Source organism: Eumetopias jubatus, unplaced genomic scaffold, assembly GCF_037043125.1.
Source record: "Eumetopias jubatus isolate StellerSeaLion01/CBP00866 unplaced genomic scaffold, mEumJub1_p1.0 scaffold_1, whole genome shotgun sequence".
NCBI classification, from domain to species: domain Eukaryota; kingdom Metazoa; phylum Chordata; class Mammalia; order Carnivora; family Otariidae; genus Eumetopias; species Eumetopias jubatus.
Window position 1 is genome coordinate 207,377,793 of NW_028274807.1, and position 22,622 is coordinate 207,400,414.

General features: G+C 41.7%; 2 protein-coding genes across 2 annotated transcripts; both read left to right on the forward strand.

Annotated features, from left to right (window-relative positions):
* Positions 1–232: 232 nt before the first annotated feature.
* Positions 233–1,165, forward strand: LOC148165154 (olfactory receptor 7A17-like). The gene has a single exon (XM_088022375.1). It carries the CDS (start codon positions 233–235, stop codon positions 1,163–1,165), a length of 933 nt encoding a protein of 310 aa, XP_087878501.1.
* Positions 1,166–8,961: 7,796 nt separating this feature from the next.
* Positions 8,962–9,894, forward strand: LOC148165155 (olfactory receptor 7A17-like). Its single transcript, XM_088022377.1, has one exon. It carries the CDS (start codon positions 8,962–8,964, stop codon positions 9,892–9,894), a length of 933 nt encoding a protein of 310 aa, XP_087878503.1.
* Positions 9,895–22,622: the final 12,728 nt, after the last annotated feature.

Genomic DNA, 22,622 nt, shown 5'->3' on the forward strand with positions numbered 1-22,622 from the left:
GGCTTCCCACCAAGCAGGGAGCCCGATGCGGGGCTCGAACCAAGGACCCTGGGCTCATGACCTGAGTCAAAGGCAGACGCTTGACGACTGAACCACCCAGGCACCCCAATAACTGACATTTAAAGAAAAACTTTAAAAAAAGAAAAAAAAAGTATTAAATAAATAAATGAAGCCCATAAAATTCAACACTTTTATGCTTTTTTTTTTCTTTCCTTGTAGGCAGCACCACCACATGGAAGCAGACAATGACACAGGAATTTCAGAGTTTCTTCTTCTGGGATTATCAGAGGAACCAGAATTACAGCCCATCATATTTGGGCTTTTCCTCTGCCTGTACCTAATCACTGTGCTGGGGAACCTGCTCATCATCCTGGCCGTCAGCTCAGACTCCCATCTCCACACCCCCATGTACTTCTTCCTCGCCACCCTGTCCTTTGCAGACATCTGCTTCACCTCCACCACAGTCCCCAAGATGCTGTGGAACATCCAGACTCAGAGCCAAGTCATCACCTATGCCGGCTGCCTCACACAGATACACTTTTTCATAATCTTTGGAGCCTGGGACGACTTTCTCCTGACTGTGATGGCCTATGACCGCTTCGTGGCCATCTGTCACCCCCTGCACTACACGGTCATCATGAACCCTCGGCTCTGTGGACTGCTGGTTCTGGTGTCCTGGGTCATCAGTGTTCTCAATTCCTTGTTACATAGTTTAATGGTGTTGCGGCTGTCCTTCCATACAAAGGTGGAAATCCCCCATTTTTTCTGTGAACTCAATCAAGTAGTTGGGCAGGCCTGTTCCGACAACTTCCTTAATGTTATGGCTATGTATTTCGTAATTGTGCTGCTTGGTGGCGCTCCCCTGGCTGGGATTCTTTATTCCTACTCGAAGATTGTTTCCTCCATATGTAGGATATCCTCAGCTCAGGGCAAGTATAAAGCATTTTCCACCTGTGCATCTCACCTCTCCGTTGTCTCCTTGTTTTATTGTACAATTCTAGAAGTGTACCTTAGCTCTGCTGCTCCCCAGAGCTCCCACTCAAGTGCAGTAGCCTCGGTGATGTACACGGTGGTGACGCCCATGCTGAACCCCTTCATCTACAGCCTGAGGAACAGAGACATAAAGAGGGCTCTGAAAAGAATCACTGGGGTTCCAGTGATATAAGGGGCCATCGTCCTGCAGTTGAAGAGGTGCCCATGATTGCAGGGCTCAGAGTCTGAGAGCCTGGAACTGCCATTCTTAAATCAGGCTGTGGAACTAGAACCTGCTCCTTCCACGTGTTTCCTGGAATTTTCATTTGTTTGAATAATTCCACTTCTCCATACATTTAAGTAACTCACTTTACTAAATTTTGGCTCTGGCTGATATACACACATGTTCCCCTTTGTCCATTTGCATACAATCCCAAAATTTTCCCCAACCTTGGTCGCAAATGCCTGGAAATTTCTGTATCTTACATGGGGCAAGTTGGATTTCTTAAAAATAAATTTATTTCATAGACTTCTACCATGCCAAGTAAATTTTCCCTACATTTTCCAGAGGGATAGTGTTGAGTTGTGTTCTCCATTTGGAAGTAACTATACTTGGCCACTAAGCCCTTCACCTAATTTTATTGTAGATGAAAACAGAAAAGCCCAGGGTTCACCTAGAGTCTGTATATCTTTTTACATCACTTCCTTCACTCCTCTTCCTGATGATGTGGACTCTAATGTTGTTCTATTGAAGTCTCAGGGTGTGACAGGGATGCTCAGGCTCAGAAAGCCTGGGCACTCCCCTGCACCCCTGTGCTTCTGGACATTCCCACAGATGCTTCTCTGACCAGAGCCTCTGCTGGGGCCACACTGGCCCTTGGGTTCTTACTGTGATTGCAAGGTACACCTCAGCAATGCCCATCAGGGAACTGTAACAAAACCAGGTTTATCCTCACAGGTCCTGGTGAGCACCTGGGATCCCAAAGCCATTCAGGGAGGTGTCAGAGAGGGAGAGTGGCATTGAGAGGGAGACAAAGCTCCCCTGAGGGATCTGCCTTTATAAGGGCGCATGGCCAGAGTGGTTAGGGGTTTGTGGGTTCACACTTTATTGGAGATTTTTATATGATTAGAATTTGGGTGTTCAGTGGGAAAATCACGGTCACTCTTGTATCAGTATGGAGGTTACCCAGGGCTTTTTGAAGAGGTACTTCATAGGTGGGGCAGCCTGAGCGCTTATCTGGTAATTGTGTCCCTCACCTAATAGTGTGTTTACTCAACCTGACTACCTTAGAAATGCATGCCTCAGAGATCAAAAGCTTAATGTCAGGTCATTACATTACAATCAAGGTTCTTAAAGTCAGGCAGTTACTCTGGAAACATGCTCCTGTGTTTCTGAACTGGTCTCCTGCTTTTATTCTGTGATGCAGCTCCCTGTCCAGGAAGCCTACCATAGCCACTGGCAAACACTGAGTAGCAAACATATACCTCCCAGTGCAGTCTACATGGAAAGACAAATTTGAACAAATAGATTGACCAGGTATATTCTTCGTGTCAGGATAATCATAAATATGATGATGCAAAATTTCAAAAGTTTTATTACTATGCAAAATGTTTCTTTTTTATGATTTCCTTTGTTCTACTCAATTTGGGCCTTCTTTTTCTTTAGGAAAGAGTACTTTGAATATAAAATCAGTACCAGGGACTGATTTAGAGCAGGCATACCAAATGTGAATTACCTTAATTTAATTTCCTTTTTCCCATATCCTTGGAGACACTGCTATCTTCCTAGTTAGGAGTGATATCTTCCATTCCTGTTCATTGTGAATCAGCTACACCAGTGCACTAGATCTTACCCTCAGCTATGGTCCACTAGACTTTTTCCTTCAAGTATATCCCTCAAGTATAATTATATGTAATAAACTGCACCTATTTAAAGTACAGAGCTTTGGGGCACCTGGGTGGCTCAGTCCTTAAGCATCTGCCCTCAGCTCAGGTCATGATCCTGGGGTCCTGGGATTGAGCCCCACATCGGGCTCCCTGCTCAGCGGGGAGTCGGCTTCTCCCTCTCCCACTCTCCCTGCTTGTGTTCCCTCTCTCGCTGTGTCTCTCTCTGTCAAAATAAATAAATAAAATCTTAAAAAAAAAATAAAAGTACATAGCTTCACATTTGTGGTGAGCCCAGCATACCCTAAAGAGTTGGCAGTTGAACCACTATGTTGCACACTGGAAACTTAAGGAGTTTGTGTGTCAACCACACATTGAAAAAATTTTTAAATAGACTATACAGTTTGATGCATGGAGGAGGTGTGCAACATTTAGGAGGACATTCTGAATGATTCTGTTTCTATAAATTCCAGAAAGTGCACAATAACCTTTACTTTGTTCTGTAAGTTATTAAAATTTCATACCCCTGACCCTCAGTTTTCTTTTTTTTTGAACTTTTTTTTCATTTTTATTGTTATGTTAATCACCATACATTACATCATTGTTTTGGAAGTAGTGTTCCATGATTCATTGTTTGTGCATAACACCCAGTGCTTCTTGCAGAACGTGACCTCTTTAGTACCCATCACCAGGCTAACCCATCCACCCATGCCCCCTTCCCTCTAGAAACCTGTTTGTTTTTCAGAGTCCAGTCATCTCTCATGGTTCCTCTCCCCCTCCGATTTCCCTCCCTTCATTCTTCCCCTCCTGCTATCTTCTTCTTCTTCTTCTTCTTCTTCTTCATTTTTAACATATATTGCATTATTTGTTTCAGAGGTACAGATCTGTGATTCAACAGTCTTGCACAATTCACACCACTTGCCATAGCACATACCCTCCCCAATGTCTATCACCCAGCCACCCCATCCCTGCCACACCCCCACCACTCTAGCAACCCTCAGTTTGTTTCCTGAGATTAAGAATTCCTCATATCAGTGAGGTCATATGATACATGTCTTTCTTTGATAGACTTATTTCACTCAGCATAACACCCTCCAGTTCCATCCACGTCGTTGCAAATGGCAAGATGTCATTCCTTTTGATGGCTGCATAATATTCCGTTGTGTATATATACCACTTCTTCTTTATCCATTCATCTGTCGATGGACATCTTGGCTCTTTCCACAGTTTGGCTATTGTGGACATTACTGCTATAAACATTGGGGTGCACATACCTCTTCGGATCCCTACATTTTTATATTTGAGATAAATACCCAGTAGTGCAATTGCTGGAATGTATGGTAGCTCTATTTTCAACTGTTTGAGGAACCTCCATACTGTTTTCCAGAGTGGTTGCACCAGCTTGCATTCCCACCAACAGTGTAGGAGGGTGCCCCTTTCTCCACATCCCCGCCAACACCTGTCGTTTCCTGACTTGTTAATTTTAGCCATTCTGACTTGTGTGAGGTGATATCTCATTGAGGTTTGGATTTGGATTTCCCTGATGCCGAGCGATGTTGAGCATTTTTTCATGTGTCTGTTGGCCATTTGGATGTCTTCTTTGGAAAAATGTCTATTCATGTCTTCTGCTCATTTCTTGATTGGATTATTTGTTCTTTGGGTGTTGAGTTTGGTAAGTTCTTTATAGATTTTGGATACTAGCCCTTTATCTGATCTGTCATTTGCAAATATTTTCTCCCATTCTGTGGGTTGTCTTTTGGTATTGTGGACGGTTTCTTTTGCTGTGCAAAAGCTTTTTATCTTGATGAAATACCAATAGTTCATTTTTGCCCTAGCTTCCCTTGCCTTTGGCTATGTTTCTAGGAAGAAGTTGCTGCGGTTGAGGTGGAAGAGGTTGCTGCTTGTGTTCTCCTTTAGGATTTGGATGGACGCCTGTCTCACGTTTAGGTGTTTCAACCTAATTTGGAGTCTATTTTTGTGTGTGGTGTAAGGAAATGGTCCAGTTTCATTTTTCTGCATGTGGCTGTCCAATTTTCCCAACACCATTTGTTGAAGAGACTTTTTTCCATTGGACATTCTTTCCTGCTTTGTCAAAGAGTAGTTGACCATAGAGCTGAGGTTCCATTTCTGGGCTCTCGATTCTGCTCCATTGATTTTTGTGTCTGTTTTTGTGCCAGTACCATACTGTCTTGATGATGACAGCTTTGAAATAGCGTCGGAAGTCCGGAATTGTGATGCCGCCAGCTTTGCTTTTCTTTTTCAACATTCCTCTGGCTATTCGGAGTCTCTTCTGCTTCCATACAAATTTTAGATTATTTGTTCCATTTCTTTGAAAAAAGTGGTTGGTATTTTGATGGGGATTGCATTGAATGTGTAGATTGTTCTAGGTAGCGTTGACATCTTCACAATGTTTGTTCTTCCAATCTATGGGCATGGAACGTTTTTCCATTTCTTTGTGTCTTCCTCAATTTCTTTCATGAGTATTTTATAGTTTTCTGAGTACAGATCCTTTGCCTCTTTGGTTAGATTTATTCCTAGGTATCTAATGGTTTTGGGGGCAATTGTAAATGGGATCGACTCCTTGATTTGTCTCTCTTCTGTCTTGTTGTTGGTGTATACGAATGCCACTGATTTCTGTGCATTGATTTTATATCCTGCCAGTTTACTGAATTCTTGTATGAGTTCTAGCAGTTTTGCGGTGGAGTCTTTTGGGTTTTCCACATAAAGTATCATATCATCTGCAAAGAGTGAGAGTTTGACTTCCTCTTTGCCAATTTGATGTCTTTGATTTCTTTTTGTTGTGTCATTGCTGTGGCTAGGACTTCTAATAATATGTTGAATAGCAGTGGTGATAGTGGACATCCCTGCCGTGTTCCTGACCTTAGGGGGAAAGCTCTCAGCTTGAGCCTCAGTTTTCTTATTTTTGCAGATAACATGGGGATAATAAAATCAATTTCAGAGTGATATTGTGGCTAATAAACAAAGCTGTGGGCATACTTTGTAGATCCTAACAAAATGTTCAAAGGTGAGGGGTATGATATTTGTGTGTGCGTGTGTTTATTCACACTTTTCTTTGAAGTAAACCTGGGTGCTCATGTGCACACACACAGAATCATTATTAGGTGATCTTTCCTGTCACAATAAACTTGACAGAAAGTGGGAGAGGATAAGAATGAAAAGAATGAATATTTAGATTAGCGTGAAAGTTAAACTATGTAAAAATTTGGACACAAAGATTTAAGATAGAACAAATCGCATTAAGGATTCAGTTTTTCTACGATAGTACCTGCAAGTCAGCATGGCTCATGGCATGGGAGATCTTCTGTACCAGCTCGTGGGGCTGAACAACTCCAAAGTGACTTCAGACTCCTTTGTCTACTTGAAGTAGGGCACCAACACGGTATATCCTTATCCAAGAGAATGTAAATGAATAAAATCCAAGGCTGCATTCACTTCCCTTGAACAAAGTGTTATTGGATAAATGTCTGGATTATTTTTTCATTGTGGTTGTAAGAAATGACCATGCTGCTCCCTTAAAACAAATCAATTTATTTTCTGATAGTACTGGAAGTCAGAAGACTGAAATAGTTCCCCCTGAGCTAAAATCACTCTGTCTGCAGAGAAGAGTTCATTGTGGAGGTCTGGGGAGAATAGGTTTTCTTGCCTATTTCAGCTTTAGGGCCACCTGTACTCCCTGGTTTATGTCCCTTCCCTTTACCTTGAAAGCCAACAAAATAGCATCTCGAAATCTCTCTCTGACTCCAAGACTGCTGCCTCCCCCTTCCACAACTGGAGGACGCTTGTCATCTATTGAGCCCAGCTGGATAATCAGAATAACTTTATCCTGGGCCAGCTGACTAGCAATGTTAATCCCATTTGCAACCTTAATTCTCCCTTGCCATGACACAAGACATATCCAAAGATTCTGTAGATTAAGATGTGGAAATATTCGGGGGACATTATCCTGCCTACTATACTATTTTTCCTAGGTATATTTGATGTCAACTCAGAGGCCTTTCTTTGGAGAATCAAACACAATTGATCTCACCTCTAGGGTGAGTACTGAGTCTTTTCTCTCCAAATCACACAGGAAGAGGATCACATGGCTTATTTACTAAAATCACCCTAAAGCTGTAATGGTAAAGTAAACTATCAACAAAAGAAATTCAGTATCATCTCAAAGTTAAGGTAAAGTCAAGGAGGTTAGAACTCTGGAAGGCAGGTAAATTCATGAGAAAGAGGATTAAAAAAAAAAATGGATTCACCTGACTTCTAATCTGGCCTCCCAGGACCAAAATATCAGCAGGAAAAGTTGCCTTTCTGTCCAGACCAGTTGTCCACTGGGAATGCAGTGCTCTGAGGTGGGAGTAACAATGGAAACAGTGCCTAATGAGCAGACACAGAGCTGTAAATATCTCCTCTGCTGCAGAGCTTCAGCATGTGAAACCTTGGATTGGCCACAACATGGTTGTTATTTCTGGGTTCCTAAGTCTGGCTGGGGGACCCATGCCTCTCTGCTTCCTGCTGTCCTGTCTGGGAACAGAGCTGCGGTCTCGAGCATCAACCATCCGGGGAGGAATTCAGACCTCCACATGGAGACTTTCATCTTAGAGACCCCAACCAGGTGAGCCTGAGAGCTCAGCAGGTACTTAAGGAGCAGAGAGAATGGAAGCTGCGAACTTTGACCTGAGGTCACCTGAGTCTAGGTACACTCATTTATAATTAATTTACGTAGTGTGTTCAAAAGAGAAGTGTCCATAGGACCCAGCAATACAGGCATCGTTGTTGACGATACATGGGTTGGAATGGAAGTCCACTTGGATGAGACAGGGGAAGGAATGGGAACCTAAAGTGATTCCAGTGAAATTAGACATGTCCAAGGAGTTTTGCAGCTAAGGGGAGCAGGAAATCAGAGTATTTGACAGTTTACAATGTGGTGGTTTTGTACATGTTCTGTATTTATAGAAAGACCCAGATCCATGCAGGTAACTATTCTCTTGCGACAGCAGTTCCTGAGATACACATTTCTCAGAACCTTCTCTCACACTGAGTATTCACATGGGAAAGTGTATTTCATATGCAACAAGGGGTATGCTAACTAGCTTTTCTTGTAATACTTCATGACCAAAAAGTGTGTAAACGATGGAGGCATTTGTGAAAAGCAGAGAAAACGCACCCAAATCTGTTCGATGGTGAAAATAACTCATTTACTCACAGGAAGGAACAGTGCTATAAGCTTCCTACATGTAGTGACCAATGCTGTATCCACCCTAGGAGGATGGGTACTGCTGTCCCCACTCTCTGAGTGAGGATATTCCCATTTGGAATGGATTGATTGTCTCTCCCAAGTTCCAACATTGTATATGTGGTAGATCTGATGTTCAAAACCTGGTTTTCTGATTCAAAAATTTGGCACTTAAAATCATTCAGAAAAGTCCTTTGTTATTTCATCTTTAAAAATCCCCTTCTAATGTCCTACATTGTGTACTACAGTGTGTATTTTCTGTTGTAAATTGCAGGTTTATTTCCTTTGCACATTTTTCTAGAGGGATATTCAATCAGTAAAATGTCTGACATCATGAAAAGACCACTCTTTTCTTGTTTAGATACACTGTTTTTTTTCTGCTTTGTTAATTATTCTGGGCAGCAAGGGCATGTGGCAGGGGCTGGAAGGCTGCCAGAACTGGGGAAGCTTTCTGCTCATCACAGTGTCTCAGGAATCCCTTGCGGTTATTAGATCTCTGTGACCTCTCATGTCCATTTCTTTCCTGCATTTGATGAACCTCCTTTTTTTTTTAAGATTGTATTTATTTATTTGACAGAGAGAGACACAGCGAGAGAGGGAACACAAGCAGGGGGAATGGGAGAGGGAGAAGCAGGCTTCCCACCGAGCAGGGAGCTTGATGTGGGGCTGGATCCCAGGACCCTGGGATCATGACCTGAGTGGAAGGCAGACGCTTGACGACTGAACCACCCAAGCGCCCCACTAACTGACATTTAAAGAAAAACTAAAAAAAAGAAAAATGTAATAAATAAATAAATGAAGCCCATAAAATTCAACACTTTTATGCTTTTTTTTTCTTTCCTTGTAGTCACCACCACCACATGGAAGCAGACAATGACACAGGAATTTCAGAGTTTCTTCTTCTGGGATTATCAGAGGAACCAGAATTACAGCCCATCATATTTGGGCTTTTCCTCTGCATGTACCTAATCACTGTGCTGGGGAACCTGCTCATCATCCTGGCCGTCAGCTCAGACTCCCATCTCCACACCCCCATGTACTTCTTCCTCGCCAGCCTGTCCTTTGTAGACATCTGCTTCACCTCCACCACCATCCCCAAGATGCTGTGGAACATCCAGACTCAGAGCCAAGTCATCACCTATGCCGGCTGCCTCACACAGATTTACTTTTTCTTAATCTTTGGAGCCTGGGATGACTTTCTCCTGGCTGTGATGGCCTATGACCGCTTCGTGGCCATCTGTCACCCCCTGCACTACACAGTCATCATGAACCCCCGGTTCTGTGGACTGCTGGTTCTGGTGTCCTGGGTCATCAGTGTTCTCAATTCCTTGTTACAGAGTTTAATGGTGTTGCGGCTGTCCTTCCGTACAAAGGTGGAAATCCCCCATTTTTTCTGTGAACTCAATCAAGTAGTTGGGCAGGCCTGTTCTGACACCTTCCTTAATGACATGGTGATGAATTCCGGAATTATGTTGCTTGGTGGTGCTCCCCTGGCTGGGATCCTTTATTCCTACTCTAAGATTGTTCCCTCCATACGTAAGATATCCTCAGCTCAGGGCAAGTATAAAGCATTTTCCACCTGTGCATCTCACCTCTCCGTTGTCTCCTTATTTTTTTGTACCAGCCTAGGAGTGTACCTTAGCTCTGCTGCTCCCCAGAGCTCCCACTCAAGTGCAGTAGCCTCGGTGCTGTACACGGTGGTGACGCCCATGCTGAACCCCTTCATCTACAGCCTGAGGAACAGAGACATAAAGAGGGCTCTGAAAAGAATCACTGGGGTTCCAGTGATGTAAGGGGCCATCGTCCTGGGCCTGAAGAAGTGCCCATGTTTGAAGGGCTCACAGACTCAGAGCCAGGAACTGCTATTCTTTGATCAATCTGTGGAAATAGAATCTGCTCCTTGTATATATTTTCTGGAATTTCCGTTCGTTTGAATTCAACTTCTCCATGTATTTGCTTAACTCACTTTATTAAGCTTCTGCTCTGTCTGATACACAGACAGTGTTCCCCTCTCTAGATTTACATATGTCCCCATTGTTTTCCCAAGCCTTGGATCACAGGTCCCTGGAAATTTCTACATCTTACATGGGGCAAGTTGGATTTCTTAAAAATAATTTCTTTTTAAACCACTTAATATTGTGCCAAGTAAATTTTCTCTAGAATTCCTAAAAAATAATTATGGTTGTATTCTTCATATGGAAGAAACTACACTTGGCCAAGAGCCCTTCACATAACTTTACTGTAGAGGAGAATACAAAACAGCAGTTTTTACCTTGAGACTGTCAGTCTTTTTACATCACACCTTCACTCCTCTTCCTAATAATATGGTCTCTAATCTTGTTCTGTTTAGGTCTCAGGTTCCTGACAGGGATGCTCTGACTAGGAAAGCCTGGACACTCCCCTGCACCCCTGTACTTGTGGACATTCCCACAGATGCTTCCCTCACCAGAGCTTCTGCTGTGGCTGCACCTGCCCTTGGGTTCTTATTGTGAATGCAAGACACAGCTCAGCATCACTCATCAGAGAACTCTAACAAGATGAGGTTTATTAACAAAGGTTCTTGTAGAGATAACCAAAAGGTCTAGGGGGCCCATTATTGGGATCCATGGACAGAGTGGCTAGGGGTTCCTAGGTTCACTCTATATCGACTAGTTTAAAACATAAGAGTGAAATTCTGGCCAGGAAAGGGAAGGCATGGTCACTCATGTGTCAGTATCCAGTTTACCCAGGGCTTTCTGAGGAGGTTCTTCATGGCTGGGGCAGCCTGAGTGCTTATCTGGTAATAGTGTCACACACCTGACAATGTGTTTATTCAGCATGGTTGTCTCTGAAATGGAAGCTTCGGAAATCAAAAGCTTAAAGTCAGGGACTTTCTCTACAAACATGTTCCTATGCTTTAAAACTAGTTTCCTTATTTTATTCTATTATTCAACTATTTATTCTATTATATTCCAGAATGCCTACCATAGTCACTATTAAACACTGATGAGTAAAATATATCTCCGGTGGAAGTCTACATGGGAAGAAAATTTGAATAAATAGATTGACCTGATATTTTCTTAATTTCTCTGATGACCACAAGTATGAGGATGAATTTTCTTTGGGTAAATCCAAGTAGTGGGATCCATGGATCATAGGGGAGTTCTATTTTCAATTGTTTGAGCCCCTCCACTCTGTGTCCCAAGTGGCTGCACCAGTTTGCATTCCCACCAACTGTGCAAGAGGGTTCCCCTTTCTCCACATCTTTGCCAACATCAGTTGTTTCCTCTGTGGTTAATTTTATCCATTCTGACAGGTATGAGTTGATATCTCATTGTGATTTTGATTTGTGTTTCCCTGCTCATGAGTGCCATTGACCATATTTTCATGGGTCTGTTGATCATCTGGATGTCTTCTTTGGAGAAATGTCTACTCATGTTTCTTGTCATTTTTAATTGAATTACCATTAATTTTTTTGGTATACTTTTTTATATAGTTTGGATATTAATCCCTTATTGGATAGATCATTTGCAAATATCTTTTACCACTCAGTAGTTGTCTTTTTGTTTTGTTGACTGTTTCCTTTGCTGTGCAGAAGCTTTTTATTCAATGTAGCCATCTACAACACAGATGGACTTAGAGGGTATAATAATAAGGGAAATCTGTCAGTCAAAGAAAGACTGATACCATATGATTTCACCCATATGTGGAATTTAGGACACAAAACAAACAATGAAAAAAAGAGACAAACAAAAATCTAGACTCTTCAATATTGGGAAAAAAGTGGTGGTTGCCAGAGGGGAGGTGGGTGGAGGTTGGATGAAATATGTGATGAGGATTAAGAATACACTCATTGTCATTTGCAACGACGTGGGTGGAACTGGAGGGTGTTATGCTGAGTGAAATAAGTCAATCAGAGAAAGACATGTATCATATGACCTCACTGATATGAGGAATTCTTAATCTCAGGAACAAACTGAGGGTTGCTGGAGTGGTCGGGGGTGGGAGGGAAGGGGTGGCTGGGTGATAGACATTGGGGAAGATATGTGCTACGGTGAGCGCTGTGAATTGTGTAAGACTGTTGAATCACAGATCTGTACTTCTGAAACAAATAATGCAACATATTTTAAGAAAAAAGAAAAAGAAGAAGATGGCAGGAGAGGAAGAATGAAGGGGAGTAAGTCAGAGGGGGAGACGAACCAGGAGAGATGATGGACTCTGAAAAACAAACTGAGGTTTCTGGAGGGGAGGAGGGTGGGGGGATGGGTTAGCCTGGTGATGGGTATTGAGGAGAGCACATTCTGCATGGAGCACTGGGTGTTATGAACAAACAATGAATCATGGAACAGTACACCAAAACAAAATATGTAATATATGGTGATTAACATAACAATAAAAAAATAAAAAAAGAATACACTTATTGTTATGAACACTGAGTAATGTATAGAATTGCTGAATCACTATATTGTACACATGAAACTAATATTACTATGTACGTTAATTATACCGGAATTAAAAAATAAAAAAATAAGAACTACAAGCGTGCAACATTTCAAACCAACCATTTTGTTAATAATCAAAATATTTATTTTTTATGCTGTGCATCTATTTATTGAAGCAGAGATGTTTGGTGTCCACAACTGAGGGGGTTTATTCATTGAGGTGACGGATTGCTTAGTGCACCTGTTTTATCACAGATTTGTTTTCCTATTTCCACTTGAAAACTTCTAATGCTACCTGCTAATATGACTCTCTTATTTTTCGATGAAATAACTCCCTTTTCCTAAAATTTTCCTAAAATGCGGTGAAGGAACAGCATCGGTATCATCCATTTCGTATCTCCTTCCTGCTCAGAAATCCCATCCACTTGCATGACCAGAGGATGCTTCACACAAGAGCTGGATGTCCTTCTGGTCCTGTGGTTCAGGGTCAGCAGTTCTACACAACAAGCATGTCCTTCAAATATTCCCAGTTACCTGGAAGGTGGCCCACACCCAGTCACTGCTCATAAAGTCATTGGAAGGAAACTTGAATAACAGAATGACTAATTGCTCTCCTTAATGTCAGATCGTATGCCACAGACAAAAAACAGTACACGCTAATTGCCTCATGTCTGTTCGCTTGGATTATTGTGTCAGTCAGCTATTGCTGTATAACAGGCTGTCCTTGTCAAATGGGATATCATAATACCTTTAAAATCAAATGGAATTATATGCTAGGGAGTGTTTCTGAACTCTGCTGGCTCCTCATGGATCTAGAATCAGGTGTGAATCTCTACATGGTGTTTCAAACTCTCATCCATGGTGTTGTGTGTGGTTGTGTGCTCTTCTGTCTCAGCCAATTCATGGGCTCTTATTACTACATTTCCATATGTAGGTTAATCTATTCACAGAAAAAATTGGGTTATCATGTGAATTACTTAAATTTAATTCCATTGTTCGTATATCCATATTAACACTTGGCTTTCTTCCCCATTGGAAGTGCTATCTCACACCCTTCTTAAGTGAGACTCAGCTCCCTGTGCTCTAGATCCTACCCGTAGCCATGCACCATTAGATTTTTTTCCACAGAATAAATCATTGGTGTAAAATTATACACAATAACTTGTATATGTAAAGGGTACACTTTGGAGAATTAAAGGACCTGTACAAAGGTGAAGAGTATATAGTGCAAGTTGTATGTATAATTTAGGAGTGTACATTTTTTTTTCTTTAAAATTTTTTATTGTTATGTCAATCACCATACATTACATCATTAGTTTTTGATGTAGTGTTCCATGATTCATTGTTTGTGCATAACAGCCAGTGCTCCATGCAGAACGTGCCCTCTTTAAAACCCATCACCAGGTTAACCCATCCCCGCACCCCATTCCCCTCTAGAACCCCCAGTTTATTTTTCAGAGTCAATCATCTCTCCTTGACTGTGTTCACCCTCCGATTTACCCCCCTTCATTCTTCCCTCCTGCTATCTTTTTTTTTTCTTAACATATATTGCATTATTTGTTTCAGAGGTACATATCGGTGATATCAACTGCCTTGCACAATTCACAGTGCTTATCATAGCACATACCCTCCCCAGTGTCTATCACCCAGCCACCCCATCCTTCCCACACCCCACCATTCCAAAACCCTCAGTTTGTTTCCTGAGTATAAGACTTCCTCATATCAGTGAGGTCATATGATACATGTCTTTCTCTGATTGACTTATTTCACTCAGCATAACACCCTCCAGTTCCATCCATGTCATTGCAAATGGCAAGATCTCATTCCTTTCATGGCTGTATAATATTCCATTGTGTTTATATACCACTTCTTCTTTATCCGTTCATCTGTCGATGGACATCTTGGCTCTTTCCACAGTTTGGCTATTGTGCACATTGCTGCTATAATCATCGGGGTGCACATACCCCTTCGGATCCCTACATTTATATCTTTGTGGTAAATACCCAGTAGTGTAATTGCTGGATTGTATGGTAGCTCTATTTTCAACTGTTTGAGGAACCTCCATACTGTTTTCCAGATGGGTTGCACCAGCTTGCATTCCCACCAACAGTGTAGGAGGGTTCCCCTTTCTCCGCATCCCCGCCAACATCTGTCGTTTCCTGACTTGTTAATTTTAGCCATTCTGACTGGTGTGAGGTGGTTTCTCATGGAGGTTTTGATTTGGATTTCCCTGATGCTGAGTGATGTTGAACACTTTTTCATGTGTCTATTGGACATCTGGATGTCTTCTTTGGAAAAATGTCTGTTCATGTCTTCTGCCCATTTCTTGACTGGGTTATTTGTTCTTTGAGTGTTGAGTTTGATAAGTTCCTTATAGAATTTGGATACTAGCCCTTTATGTAATAGTCATTTGCAAATATTTTCTCCCATTCTGTGGGTTGTCTTTTGATGTTGTGGACTGTTTCTTTTGCTGTGCAAAAGGTTTTTATCTTGATGAAATCCCAATAGTTCATTTTTGCCCTAGCTTCACTTGCCTTTGGTGATGTTTCTAGGAAGAAGTTGCTGCGGCTGAGGTTGAGGACGTTGCTACCTGTGTTCTCCTTTAGGATTTTGATGGACTCCTGTCTCACGTTTAGGTCTTTCAACCATTTGGAGTCTATTTTTATGTGTGGTGTATGGAAATGGTCCAGTTTCATTCTTCTGCATGTGGCTGTCCAATTTTCCCAACACCATTTGTTGAAGAGACTGTCTTTTTTCCATTGGACATTTTTTCCTGCTTTGTCAAAGAGTAGTTGACCATAGAGTTGAGGGTCCATTTCTGGACTCTCTATTCTGTTCCATTGATCTATGTGTCTGTTTTTGTGCCAGTACCATACTGTCTTGATGACAGCTTTGTAATAGAGCTGGAAGTCCGGAATTGTGATGCCGCCAGTTTTGCTTTTCTTTTTCAAGATTCCTCTGGCTATTCGGGGTCTCTTCTGCTTCCATACAAATTTTAGGATTATTTGTTCCATTTCTTTGAAAAGAGTGGATGGTATTTTGATGGGGATTGCATTGAATGTGTAGATTGCTCTAGGTAGCATTGACATCTTCACAATGTTGGTTCTCCCACTCCATGAGCATGGAACGTTTTTCCATTTCTTTGTGTCTTCTTCAATTTCTTTCCTGAGTATTTTATAGTTTTCTGAGTACAGATCCTTTGCCTCTTTGGTTAGATTTATTCCTAGGTATCTTATGGTTTTGGGAGCAATTGTAAATGGGATCGACTCCTTAATTTGTCTCTCTTCTGTCTTGTTGTTGGTGTATAGGAATGCCAATGAATTCTGTGCATTGATTTTATAGCCTGTCACTTTACAGAATTACTGTACAAATTCTAACAGTTTTGGGGTGGAGTCTTTTGGGTTTTCCACATAAAGTATCATATCATCTGCAAAGAGTGAGAGTTTGACTCCCTCTTTGCCGATTTGGATGCCTTTGATTTCTTTTTGTTGTCTCATTGCTGTGGCTAGGACTTCTAATACTATGTTAAATAGCAGTGGTGAGAGTGGACATCCCTTTCACGTTCCTGACCTTAGGGGAAAAGCTCTCAGTTTATCCCCATTGAGAATGATATTCACTGTAGGTTTTTCATAGATGGCTTTTATGATATTGAGGTATGTACCCTCTATCCTTATACTCTGAAGAGTTTTGATCAAGAAAGGATGCTGTACTTTGTCAAATGCTTTTTCTGCATCTATTGAGAGGATCATATGATTCTTGTTCTTTCTTTTGTTAATGTATTGTATCACGTTGATTGATTTGCGGATGTTGAACCAGCCTTGCAGCCCAGGGATAAATCCCACTTGGTCGTGGTGAATAATCCTTTTAATGTACTGTTGGATCCTATTGGTTAGTATTTTGGTGAGAATTTTTGCATCCATGTTCATCAAGGATATTGGTCTGTAATTCTTCTTTTTGATGGGGTCTTTGTCTGGTTTTGGGATCAAGGTAATGGTGGCCTCATAAAATGAGTTTGGAAGTTTTCCTTCCATTTCTAGTTTTTGGAACAGTTTCAGGAGAATAGGTATTAATTCATCTGGAAATGTTTGGTAGAATTCCCCTGGGAAGCCATCTGGCCCTGGGCCTTTGTTTGTTGGGAGATTTTGGATGACTGCTTCAATTTCCTTAGCGGTTATAGGTCTATTCAGGTTTTCTATTTCTTCATGGTTCAATTTTGGTAGTTGATACATCTCTAGGAATGATCCATTTCTTCCAGGTTATCGAATTTGCTGGCATAAAGTTGCTCATAACATGTTCTTATAATTGTTTGTATTTCTTTGGTGTTGGTTGTGATCTCTCCTCTTTCATTCATGATTTTGTTGATTAGGGTCCTTTCTCTTTTCTTTTTGATAATTATGGCCAGGGGTTTTTCAATCTTGTTAATTCTTCCAAAGAACCAACTCCTAGTTTTGTTGATCTGTTCTACTGTTCTTTTGGTTTCTATTTCATTGATTTCTGCTCTGATCTTTATTATTTCTCTTCTCCTGCTGGGTTTAGGCTTTATTGGCTGTTTTTTCTCTAGCTCCTTTAGGTGTGGGGTTAGGTTGTGTATTTGAGACCTTTGTGTGTCTTGAGAAAGGCTTGTATTGGTATATACTTTCCTCTTAGTACTGCCTTTGCTGCATCCCAAAGATTTTGAACAGTTGTGTTTTTATTTTCATTTGATTCCATTTTTTTTAATATTCTTTAATTTCCTGGTTGACCCATTCATTCTTTAGTAGGATGCTCCTTAGCCTCCATGTATTTGAGTTCTTTCCGACTTTCCTCTTGTGATTGAGTTCTAGTTTCAAAGCATTGTGGTCGGAAAATATGCACGGAACGATCCCCATCTTTTGGTACCGGTTGAGACCTGATGGTGACCCAGGATGTGATCTATTCTGGAGAATGTTCCATGAGCACTAGAGAAGAATGTGTATTCCTTTGCTTTGGGATGGAATGTTCTGAATATATCTGCAAAGTCCATTCAGTCCAATGTGTCATTTAAAGTCTTTATTTCCTTGTTGATCTTTTGCTTAGATGATCTGTCCATCTCAGTGGATGGGGGATGTTAAAGTCTCCCACTATTATTGTATTGTTGTCAGTGTGTTTCTTTGCTTTTGTTATTAATTGCCTTATATAATTGGCTGCTCCCACGTTCGGGGCATAGATATTTACAATTGTTAGATCTTCTTGTTGGATAGACCCTTTAAGTAGGATAGAGTGTCCTTCCTCATCTCTTATTACAGTCTTTGTTTTAAAATCTAATTTGTTTGATATAAGGATTTCTACCCCAGCTTTCTTTTGGTGTCCATTAGCATGGTAAATGGTTTTCCACCCCCTCACTTTCAATGTGGGGGTGTCTTTGGGTCTAAAATGAGTCTCTTGCAGACAGCATATGGATGGGTCTTGTTTTTTAATCCAATCTGATAGCCTGTGTCTTTTGATTGGGGCATTAGGCCATTTCCATTCAGGGTAACTATTGAAAGGTGTGAATTTAGTGCCACTGTATTGCCTGTAAGATGACTGTTAGTGTATGTTGTCTGTTTTTCTTTCTGATATTTGCTGCTTTTAGGCTCTCTCGTTGCTTAGAGGACCCCTTTCAATTTTTCTTGAGGGCTGGTTTCTTGTTTGCAAATTCCTTTAGTTTTTGTTTGTTCTGGAAGCTTTTGATCTCTCCTTCTATTTTGAATGACAGCCTAGCTGGATATAGTATTCTTGGCTGCATATTTTTCTCGTTTAGTGCTCTGAAGATATCTTGCCAGTCCTTTCTGGCCTGCCAGGTCTCTGTGGATAGGCCTGTTGCTAATCTAATGTTTTTACCATTGTAGGTTACATATCTCTTCTCCCGAGCTGATTTCAGGAATTTTTCTTTGTCATTGAGACTCGTAAGTTTTACTATTAGATGTCGGGATGTTGACCTATTATTATTGATTTTGAGAGGGGTAATCTGTGCCTCCTGGATTTTGATGCCTGTTTCCTTCCTCACATTAGGGAAGTTCTCTGCTATTATTTGCTCCAATATACCTTCTGCCCCTCTCTCTCTTTCTTCTTCTTCTGGGATCCCTATTATTCTAATGTTGTTTCGTCTTTTCGTATCGCTTATCTCTCGAATTCTGCCTTCGTGATCCTGTAGTTGTTCCTCCCTCTTTTTCTCAGCCTCTTTATTTTCCATCATTTGGTCTTCTATATCACTGATTCTCTCTTCTGCCTCATTTATCCTAGCAGTTAGTGCCCCCATTTTTGATTGCACCTCATCAATAGCCTTTTTGATTTCGACTTGGTTAGATTTTAGTTCTCTTCTTTCTCCAGAAAGGGTTTCTCTAATAACTTCCACGCTTTTTTCAAGCCCAGCTAGTATCTTTAAAGTCATGATTCTGAACTCTAGGTCTGACATCGTACTAATGTCCCTATTGAGTAGGTCCCTGGCTGACGGTACTACGTCTTGTTCTTTGTGCTGAGGTGATTTCTTTCGTCTTGTCATTTTGTCCAGAGGAGAATAGATGAATGAGAGAATCAAATGCTAACAGGTTTACAACGTCCCCAGCAAATATACTGTATAGAAATCAGAAAAGACCTGAAACCAGGGGAAAAGAAAGGGAAAGAAAGAAAAAAGAAAGAGAAAAAAAAATAAAAAAGATAAAAACAAAAATAGAACAATACAAAAAAGCAGAATATGATCAAATATGATCAGGCTAGTGCATAGGTCAGTGCCACACACTAGATTTTGGGCGTATTTTGGTCTGTTAGAAAGAAGTGCCTCCTAAAATTTTAAAGGAAGAAAGACATATATGTACAAAAAAGGGTGATACAATGAAGGGATGGAAGATGACTGTAAAGATGCAAATTATAAAAGATTTTATAAAAGGACTTGATAAGATAAGAAGTTGTTTGAAAAAAGAAATAAGAAGATTTAAGAAAAAAAAAGAAAAAAGAAAAAAGGGAGAGAATGTGATCAGGCAGGAGACTAGAACAGAGCCATACACTAATGATTTAGGGTATATTTTGATCTGTTAGAAGAAACTGTATGTCAAAATTATAAAGAGAGAACAACTTATATATATATATGCCAAAAATAAGGGTAACTACTATGAAGGGATAAAATATGATTCTAAAAATGAAAAATAAAAAATGTTTTTTTTTAAAAAAAGGGACTGATAAGATGTTGGTTGAAAAAGGGAAAAAGAAAAATAAAAAAAAATCAGTTAAGAAAAATTAACTTTGATGAACTAATGAATCATGGTAAAAAACAAAGCCAAGAATTCTATGTGCAGTATTCCCCTAGCGCTGGAGTTCTCCCGTTCTCCTTGATCAGTAAACTTGGTCTTGGCTTGCTGGCTGTTTGTGCTGATCTTCTGGGGGAGGGGCCTGTTGATGTGGTTTCCAAATGTCTTTGCCAGAGGCGGAATTGCCCCGCCATTGTCGGTCCGGGCTAAGTAAGCTGTTCAGGTTTGATCTCAGGAGATTTTGTTCCCTGCAAGCTCTCGGTACAGCTTTGGAGGACCAGGGCAAAAATGGTGGCCTCCCAATCTCCACCTGGAGGAGCTGAGAACTCAGGGCCCCACTCCTCAGTGCACCCCCAGAGAAAAGCAGTCACTCCCGTCTCCCTGGTCTCCAGCCACACTCCGCGCTCACCCAGCCTGTGACCGAGCGTTGCTATCTCTGGCACCCGACCCGTGTGGAGTCCGCAAACCCAGGAGATCCCTGTGGTGCGTTCCCGCTCCGCTCCTCCCGGGGGAGGGAGGGGAGTCTCCCCGGCTCTGCGGCTTGTTGGGTCCCTGCTGGAGGAGCAGTGGCCCGACTGGGCCACGGGAAACAGTTTATGGCAACCCCGAGCTGAGAGCCCACGCCTCGGCTCCGTCTCTGCAGCCGGCTTCCCTGCTCCGATACCTGGGAGCTCTGCTGCACTTAGGCACCCCCGGTCTTTCTGTGACCCCGAGCGTCCTGAGACCACACTGTCCCGGGAGGATTCTACCCCCTGCTTAGCCACTGGTGCGACGTCCCTCCGCGGAGCCAACTTGTAAAGGGTCCGATTTTGTGCTCCGCGGCTCTAGCACTTGCCAGAAGCAGCCGAAGGAGGCCCCCTCCCCCGCCGTCTATCCTCCCGAATATCGCCTTGGATTCACTTGTCCTCACGTCTTACCTTCCAGTAAGTGGTCGCTTCTCTGTTCAGAGAGTTGTTGCTACTCTCCTCTTCGATCTCCTGTTGAGTTCGTAGGTGTTCAGAATGGTTTGATCCCTATTCAGCTGAATTCCTGAGACCAGACGAAATCTAGGTCTCCTACTCCTCCGCCATCTTGCTCCGACCGACCTAACCTGGTTTTATCTCCTCTGTCATTCTCTGGATTTCCTAATGTCTCATTTGCTTGAACTCGTTTCTATACGAGTGCATATACATCCACACCAATAAAGAAAAAGACGAACAGTACAGATGAAGTCCCTGCTCCTTTGGTCCTTATGTCACAGTGATAGACAAGAGCACAGTGAGATGAATGGGAGTCCGAGATAATGTCCTCAGATAAGTCACATGAAGAGTATTCAGAGTGGGAGGATAGATTGCCACGGGGTGTGTTGGATTCTACAGAGTCTGGGGAGGTCTTCGCATGTTGGAAAAGAACAGAACCAATAGAGGTAGGTGTGCTCCTGGGACTTGTCAAGAAAGTGACTTAAAACCCAAAGGATAAGATGACAAATAATCACAAAAAGATGTCACATAAGAAAAGTGATAAAGGGGCTCACCTTATCCTCTATGAACCAAACAGAAATCAGTGGGTCAAATAAATATGCAATAGGCACAGAAAAAACAGTTCCCCTCCTAGCTTCTATCTATTAATAAAAATACCTGATTTTGTGAAGTGTTGGTATATTCTCTTTACTCATTTTTCTCTTGTGGTGTTCAATCTGTGAGGTGTTTTACACCTTAAATAAGTCACTACCTTTGTCTCTGGGCAATTTATTTTTGCTCTTTTATTATTTTTGGTGGGTATAAATGGGGTAAAACCAGGATTGGATGCCACCAGCACCAAGGAAGCTCTCCTTCCTCATAGTGTCTCAGGACAAATGAGCTGATTAGGTCATTTTACTCTTTATGTCCATCTCATTTCTCCCTCCCTCCATCTCTCTCTCTCTATTGAACATAATTATTTATGTTTCCTTACACACAGGTCAGAAAGTGGCCATTCCAAAATGGAGCCCCAAGATGATTTATCCCTGGAAAGCTATGAATAGGAATTTCTGGAATTCTTATGGGAAAAGTAATATGATGTGTATGCATTCATATCCTAAATAGTGTGTTGGGGTGGGTTGGGGGTGAGAAGGACATAGAGTAAGACATACCAGGAGGACATGGTGTGCTGTGTTGTGTGTATGACACTGTGTGCGTGTGCGTGTGTGTGTGTGCGCGTGTGTACGCACGTGCATGTGGGCATCTCGATGAGTGCGAGCAGTCCTCCACTCAGGGATACATGGGCTCCTCTATTACAAGGTGACACTTATAATACACAGGCCTAACTCAATCAACAGTTGATACAGAGGAGGGATGTTCAATGGACTGGACCCTATTACAACCAGATCATAAAGTGCAAGAGGTACATACTGTGGATGAAGAACTCCCTGTGTCTTGAACTTAAGCAGCTATGAGGCCATATGGTTCCAGGAAATTCACTGCCACCACCTCTCATCACTCCCTCTTCTCCATTCCCCTCAACACCCTGGCTTCCCTCTGAGCCTTGATTTTTCTGACAGAAGCACTTCCTCAGTGCCTTTGCACTGGCTGTTCCATCTACCAGGAAGACCTCCCATCATCTACCCTGTCTTCCATGAGGTCTCTGTTCAAAGGTCACCTTCTTATCCAGTCTTGACTGAACACCCAACGTAAAACCCCATTCACTCTCTCCTTTAATGTGCTTCTGTTTTTTTTTTTTCATAGCATCTGTCCATTATTTAATCTTTATATCTGCTTCTTTTCTATCACCATCATTGAATTGTAGGGACTATTGCTTTTCAGCACCCTCTACTTTATGACTAGGAATTTCTGAAACATGGTCGACACTCTATATATTCCTTAAATGCATGAAATGATTTCT

Excerpts from the sequence above, each read along its gene's own strand:
- LOC148165155 (XM_088022377.1), top strand. The coding sequence starts at position 8,962 with ATGGAAGCAGACAATGACACAGGAATTTCAGAGTTTCTTCTTCTGGGA.
- LOC148165154 (XM_088022375.1), top strand. The coding sequence starts at position 233 with ATGGAAGCAGACAATGACACAGGAATTTCAGAGTTTCTTCTTCTGGGA.